Source organism: Penaeus monodon, chromosome 1 (assembly GCF_015228065.2).
Source record: "Penaeus monodon isolate SGIC_2016 chromosome 1, NSTDA_Pmon_1, whole genome shotgun sequence".
NCBI classification, from domain to species: Eukaryota; Metazoa; Arthropoda; class Malacostraca; order Decapoda; family Penaeidae; genus Penaeus; species Penaeus monodon.
This window is the reverse complement of record NC_051386.1, coordinates 48,950,770-48,958,269: the sequence shown is the minus strand read 5'-3', so window position 1 is coordinate 48,958,269 and position 7,500 is coordinate 48,950,770. Positions and strand designations below refer to the sequence as shown.

Genomic DNA, 7,500 nt, shown 5'->3' with positions numbered 1-7,500 from the left:
AGTTTCCTGTCATTCCACACGACGTATCCCACACGAGGCACGCTGAGTCTGAGCGGTATGGGTGTGAATTAAATGGACAAATATAAATGTAAACTAAACAGATAAATTCATATTAGAAAGTTAAATTGACGTCGATCTTAGTTTTATCGAGGTAAGAGATTTATAACACTCACCTATTACGGCGCCTAACATAATGGGCGAAGGGATGAGACCGAAGAGGCTGATGAAGACGGTCACTACCCCGAGGGCCAAGCCTTTGTCTTCATCCTCGACACAGCTGCCGAGGAATAATGCGTTTAGTCTTTTCATAAGCCTCATTATTAATCTTATTAACATTTTTGTTGTTGTTGTTATGAATGTGATCATTATTACTATTACCATTATTATTAAAATCATTATTATGAATATTATCCTCATGATTATTATTATCATTATTATCATCATCATCATCATCATTATTATCATTATTATAATCATAATTATCATCATCATCATCATCATTATCATTATTATCATCACCATATTATTATGACTGCTACTGTTATTAATATAATTATCATTATTATCATTACTATCATTAATTTTTCCCACTATTTCTTATTACGCAACCTGGCCACTGGTGGGCAATCCAGCCAAGTCAGTGCCGCCCCAAACCCGGGTAAAGAGACTATGAAAAATATTTATACAGAACCAGATCACAGCGACCCCCATATAAGAATGGGACAAAGTTACAACATAAGAAGACTAATCGTTGTTACGCCTGCCGAAGACAAACGTCATATTTCTTTATGTTTTCGTTTACTAGTTTGTTAACTGGATAATCACCATTATGTAACCCGTGTAGCGCACAAAAGCAAAGCGTATTTTCCAACGGAACGCAGGGCAGGATTTCACGAAATTGTGTTGAAAATCAGCGTATCAACACACGCGACAGTAAATAAGACGTTTAATCTTAATGATGATATATGCTGCAAGATTCTGCCTCGGGATCAAGACTTCTTAAGGAACACCTACGAACGGCCTATATAAAAAAAAACACGATTTCTAAATAAAGAAACGTAACATTACCGTAGATTGATGACACTGCTGCCCACTCTGCCGGTGGCTGTGACGGTGCTGATGATGATCTTGATGATGAGGTAGTAGAAGAAGGAGTCACAGGGCTCAGGGCAGTAGCCGCTCACCCCGCTCCCGAACGGAACGTCGCTCTGCCAATACAAACCGCGATAGGTGTGTGTGTGTGTGTGTGTGTGTGTGTGTGTGTGTGTGTGTGTGTGTGTGTGTGTGTGTGTGTGTGTGTGTGTGTGTGTGTGTGTGTGTGTGTGTGTGTGTGTGTGTGTGTGCACACACATACATACACGCAAATAGGTAGGTAGATAGATAATTAGATAGTTGAAAAATCAGGTTGCGCGGAGCCAGAGTGAATGGCAAGAAAAACAATAAAAGAGTAACGCGGCGGGCAGCCCGCAACAGGAAGGGGCAATCAGACGCAAGGTTAGTCCTGCCTCTTTTCTTAATGTGATTACAATCTCACCTGTTTTTTTTCTTCATTTTCTTTTGTGTGTATATATATGTGTGTATATATGTATATATATATATATATATATATATATATATATATATATATATATATATATACATACATATATCTACACACACATACACACGAAAGGCGCTCATTAAAGATTTACCCTGACCCATGCACAGTGGTACACTAAAGGTCATGTGTTGATTTCTGGTCCTTAACTTATTACATGTTTACTGTTACAGCAGTGAAGGTGCAGTAAGATGTGGAAATGGAACCAGTGGAGTATCGAGCAGTAATCAGGCTTTTATTCTTGAATGGCCGCACACCACAAGAGACCTTCGATGAAATGAAAGCAACTTAGGGGGAGGATGTCCCATCATATGACTTGTCCAACATCAAAATCAAGAGGCGAGGAATGTTGACCAAAAGTGTCCAGCCTACTATAAAACAACGCCCTTGTTCACAACTCTCGCATTGCCCAGATGAAAACGCAGTCCTGTGGCTAAAACATCCTTTCTCATCCTCCTGAGCTTGCAACATCTGACTCTCACCTCTTTCCGTCCGTGAACTCATTTTTGAAAGGCAAACGTTTGCAAGATGATGAGACGCTGATTTCTAAAGTCACTTCATATCTTCAAATGCAACATGCAGACTTCTCCAAGAGAGGGGTCCATATTTGCATGAAACGATTTGAGAAGTGGGTCACTCTTGGTGGGGTCCATGTCATTCCTGTGCGTCCATGGGAAGTGGGTCATGGGAAATCTTTAATGAGCACCCCTTGTGTGCGTTTGTGTAGTATATATGTGTGTGTATGTGTGTATGTATATATATATATATATATATATATATATATATATATATATATATATATATATATATATATATTTATGCGTGTATGTGTGTGTGTGTATGTGTGTGTATACATATATATATATATATATATATATATATATATATATATATATATATATATATATATATATATATATATATATATATAGAGAGAGAGAGAGAGAGTTTAAGTTTAAGTTTAAAGTTTGGTTTTGATTCCATTTGTTACAATGGATATTCTAGGTGTGACATACTGTCTGTCTGATTTTTGCTCACGTGTGTCAGCTGCTGCTGACTCAGCTGAACCAAGTACTTGCCCGACGTGGTGTCCAGCCACAGCAGTAACCTCCGGGCGACAATTGCAACTTCTCGCGCCTGGGCGGGGCACGAACCGCCGACCCCTCGGATGAGAGGCCGACACGTTACCACTGTACTAGCCCGGAGGCTAGTGCAGAGAGAGAGAGAGGGAGAAGAGGAGAGGAGAGAGAGAGAGAGAGAGAGAGAGAGAGAGAGAGAGAGAGAGAGAGAGAGAGAGAGAGAGAGAGAGAGAGAGAGAGAGAAGGAGAGAGAGAGAAAGGAGAGAGAAGAAAGAGAGAGAGAGAGAGAGAGAAGAGAGAGAGAGAGAGAGAGAGAGAGAGAGAGAGAGAGAGAGGAGGGAAGAGAGAGAGAGAGAGGGAGAGAGACGAGAGAGAGATGAGGAGGAGAGGAGGAAGAGAGAGAGAGAGAGAGAGAGAGAGAAGAGGAGAGAGAGAGAGAGAGAGAGGAGAGAGAGAGAGAGAGAGAGAGAGAGAGATGAGAGAGAGGAGAGAGAGAGAGAGAGAGAGAGGGAGAGAGAAAGAGAGGAGAGAGAGAGGAGAGAGAGAGAAGAGCCGCATGTGTTTGTATACGCATTTGTATATTAAACACTACCACAGAATTCTAACAAAAATGTATATTAATAGTTCTCTCCAAGATCGCTAAAGAACGCGAGACCTGACAACTGAAGGATATGATTCAAAGTGCTTCATTTCATACCGTGTCTCCTGTTGCATTATGTGAGGCCGTAAAAGGGTTCGTTGTGTTCGCGATGCAGCTGCAGTTACTATAAACCTAGAAAACAAGAACAAAAAAAGACATTTCAATCCATAACTTAGGGGAAAACAATTCCACTCATTTCACAGATTTCCTTAAGCTTGTATAGATTTAGTTAACGTGTTTATCTCACTTACGATTGGACTAACGGAGGTGTCGATTGCTGTGCAGCCAGCGTAGCAAGGAGAGTAGAAGAGTGTAGTTTGATCCTCGGAGCACATAGGTGAGAATCTGTCAGAACACCCGCAGTTGGACGAACACCCGGGTAATGGCGACCTACGGAGGGAATGAGGATACTGGTTTTTTGTTCCTCTCTCTCTTTTTCTCTGCAGATCTAGGTCAGAGCGTTTCTGGCGTCTTAACATAAAGGAATAACTCAGTAAAAAGAAAAAAAAAAAAACTCAAAATCCTAACTAAACTAACTGAACTCCCCTTCGTTAGAAATTTCCCCTTCTCTTAACCCTCAAAAAAGAGTAAAAGAACCTTACCCAGCAACGGGCCCGACAACCTCTAATTTGGGACAGCCGATGAACATGAGAGAAGTGAAGCCAGCGCACACAAACAGCGTGACGAAGATATTGTATCCTGTGACGAACCTGGGACTCGGTCTGGCCCATCTCATCACCGCCCCGCCGAGACCAGTGCCGAGGATCACGGACGCCAGACTCGTGACGCCTGAGGGTTTAGAGGTCACAGGAGAAGGAGTGAGGGAGGAAATATCGTATGGGAAAGGATGTTGCATGACTCAGACGCGGTGTCTAAAAGGTCAATGTTACCAGGGGGGGGGAGAGAAAACGCATTATTTTGGATTGGGTTAATAGGTTTCCATTAATTAACATCTTTATCAAAATGATAATAATAATAATAATAATAATAATAATAATAATAATAATAATAATAATATAATAATAATAATAGCAGTAATAAATGAATAAACAAATAAACAAAATAAAAGAATAATAAATAGATAAATAATCCATGCTCACATGAAGCAAATCCTCAGCCACAAACTTTTTTACATGCGCATTAAAGTGATCGATCTCCATTCCCTCCGCTGCGTCAGCCGCAACATACCCGTGTAGTAGTTGGCTTCCGCGGCGCTCTTCCTAAACTGGTTCTCGAGGTACTTGGGCTTGAAGCTCCAGTAGCCCGAGACAGCGAGAATGTAGGTGGTAGTGTTGAAGAGATTCGCGATCCATATTTTGTTGGTGAATATTCGCTTTAGGGCCTTCTTAAGGTCTGGAAATTTGGGAATTTTTTAAGAGGGAGTGTAAAAGAAATGGGTAGTTGGATATGATGTTTGTGAGAGAAATAACGGGAATATATTGCTTCTTGCACACGCGCGAGCGCGCGGACACACAAGCAGGAATATATTCTGAGACAGGAATAGGCCTATCCATCATTCTATGAACCTATGTATACTCAGAATTTGCGACTAATCCGTATTTACTTGCAAGCGTGGGTTTCCTTTCCACTTTCTTAGCCATTGCCTTTTTGACGAAGAATTCCACTCCTCGGTTCTCTCCTTCTTCAGAGTCCTTCTGTGCCTGCTTCAGGATGGCCCTCGCTTCCCGTCGCAGTGTCGCGGGTAATTTCCGTGGGAACAGGAACAAAAGATTCCCCAGCACTACCAACACACATCCCAGCACTAGGAATCCTGGAATACCATTGGTGAATAGGTAAATATGTACTTCTTTTAAAACTAAAAATGATGTGCTTACTAATGGTGAGAAAAAAATTATATCATGATGGAAAATTTATCTTCAACTTTTCCAATTCAAATAATGATGGGAGGGTGAACAACAATGAAAGAGAGTCTAGCAAATTAAGTAAAGGTACGCCTGAAACCCCCCAACCTTACCCAGCCACCAGGCGCCGAGCCACCGCGGGTCCCGCTGCGTCAAGTTCGGCCTCTTCGTCGGGTCGATCCACATGGAAAGGAAATTCCCACCCATGAGGTAGCCGAGCACCGGGCCCAGGATCCTCAGGAGCAACGTAGCCGCTAGCGTGCAAGGAAAGGTGTTTTAATGCCTGGAGCAAAGAACGAGCATCGTGTAATATCGGCCCATGTTATAAGTAGGAGCGTGTTCGTTTATGAAACGGATTTTCAGGATTTCTCCCTCTGATGATTCTTACCGTAATAGATGGGGTAGGTCTTCTTGCTGATGTTGTCATCGAGGTATGTGACTCCGATGGTGAAGAACACGCTGATGGCGATGCCCACGAAGAACTGCGAGATGAAGAAGATGACAACCGCGCCATAGTAAGAATAATTTCCCCCGTCCTCGCCGGTGCATGTGCTCTCGTACGGCGAGAAACAGAGATCATTCTTTTCTGCGTTAGGAAAAATATCACAAGAATGTCGCTGGTATACATAAGAAGACAATGAAACATTTATCAAAAAAACACACTTTCCTCATCAATGAAAAACACACACCAAGAAACGCTACTTTTCTGAGACGCGACGTTTGAAACATTTGCCAGGAGTGTGGTTGCAGCCGAGCTCGAGGCCTCAGCTAGATCGATGGCCTCCTGGCCGGGCCCATACAGAAGGTGAGGCAGAAGCGCCATGAAGCACGATGCTGCTGCGAACATCACGCCCACGCCCATCCAGCGTGGTCGGTGGCCGAAGTTGCCATAATAGCCCAGGAACATGGCCAAGATGACCTGGGATATGTCGTTTCCCGAGAGGAAGGCACCTGAAGACAATTTTGATTGCGTTACTCTTTGCTACAACGTAATGTTTTCCTTCTCAACAGACAACCAAGGCAAAATTTTAAAAACATCTTTCCTAATTTTGTTAGAATAAATGATTCTTCAGGCTTATATAAGAAAAGAAAAAACTTTAGACCTACCCGACTCCTTGCTTGTGAGCTTGAACCTTTTCTCGATTGTAGAGATAACAGAGACAGTGTAGGTGAAGAACATGCCTTGAATCAGCGCTATTCCGCAGTAGACCAACAAGTAACACTCTTTGCGGGCCAGAAACTGCAACAGAAGATGGGGTGTGCAGTTTTAGACTGAGCAGATTGTGCGTGTTTATATGCCTACATATATATATGTATGTGCAAGCAAATATGTATGTAATTATACATATACATATATGTGCATATATATATATATATATATATATATATATATATATATATATATATATATATATATATATATATATATATGTATATATACATTCACACACACACACACACAAACACACACACACACATATGCGTATGTATATATATGTGTTTGTGTAGTGTGTGTGTGTGTGTGTGTGTGTGTGTGTGTGTGTGTGTGTGTGTGTGTGTGTGTGTGTGTGTGTGTGTGTGTGTGTGTGTGTGTGTGTGTGTGTGTGTGTGTGTGTGTGTGTGTGTGTGTGTGTGATTTCTTGCTTGAGCATTTATGTCACAAATATTAAAGGCGACGACGAATATAATAACAGTAACTATTATTAAAAATAAACCATAATTACATCTATTCCTACAATAGACACAGACACACACACACACACACACACACACACACACACACACACACACACACACACACACACACACACAATTCGATTAAAGAAGTCTCCCTAGAATATCCCGTTTTCTGTAAGTAGGATAGGTATCTCCGTTTTCTGTAAATATGTCCTAGGGCCGTCTATTCTATAAACTTTTCTCTTTTCTGTCATCCTACTTGCCTTACCTGCAACCACGTGGGCTTACAAGATCCTAATCCACAGATTGTATCTTCTGCTTCGCCTTCTGTGAGGAGAGATAAAACTTCATCTTCTTTCGCCCTCGTTGCAGCTCTGCTGTGTGTCGTGGGCAAGATCTGTGGTTTCAGCCCTCCGTTTATAAACTTTTTCTTCTGGGTCATTGTGAATGCTTTTGCTGGAAGAGAAATTGTTGTGGAAGGTAGGTAAGTTGATTGTGGATTACACACACACACACACACACACACACACACACACACACACACACACACACACACACACACACACACACACACACACACACACACACACATATCAAAAACACATACATATAACACATATATACAACAAACATAAAACCATAACA

At 41.6% G+C, this 7,500-nt stretch overlaps 1 protein-coding gene across 2 annotated transcripts in view; it reads right to left on the bottom strand.

The window, feature by feature from the left end:
- The window catches only part of LOC119573412 (solute carrier organic anion transporter family member 74D-like), a 16,129-nt gene that overhangs the window by 733 nt on the left and 7,896 nt on the right, over positions 1–7,500 (bottom strand). For both annotated transcript variants that reach the window (XM_037920647.1, XM_037920653.1), the window contains exons 2-14: positions 7,124–7,311; positions 6,286–6,418; positions 5,881–6,129; positions 5,567–5,764; positions 5,292–5,432; positions 4,881–5,087; positions 4,505–4,669; positions 3,919–4,105; positions 3,568–3,706; positions 3,374–3,448; positions 1,069–1,208; positions 174–277; positions 1–48 (exon numbers count right to left, since the gene is read on the bottom strand). The exon at positions 1–48 is cut by the window's left edge and continues 54 nt beyond it. In XM_037920647.1, the coding sequence (XP_037776575.1) occupies positions 1–48; positions 174–277; positions 1,069–1,208; positions 3,374–3,448; positions 3,568–3,706; positions 3,919–4,105; positions 4,505–4,669; positions 4,881–5,087; positions 5,292–5,432; positions 5,567–5,764; positions 5,881–6,129; positions 6,286–6,418; positions 7,124–7,311 (1,974 nt within the window). The remainder of the gene's footprint in view (positions 49–173; positions 278–1,068; positions 1,209–3,373; positions 3,449–3,567; positions 3,707–3,918; positions 4,106–4,504; positions 4,670–4,880; positions 5,088–5,291; positions 5,433–5,566; positions 5,765–5,880; positions 6,130–6,285; positions 6,419–7,123; positions 7,312–7,500) is intronic.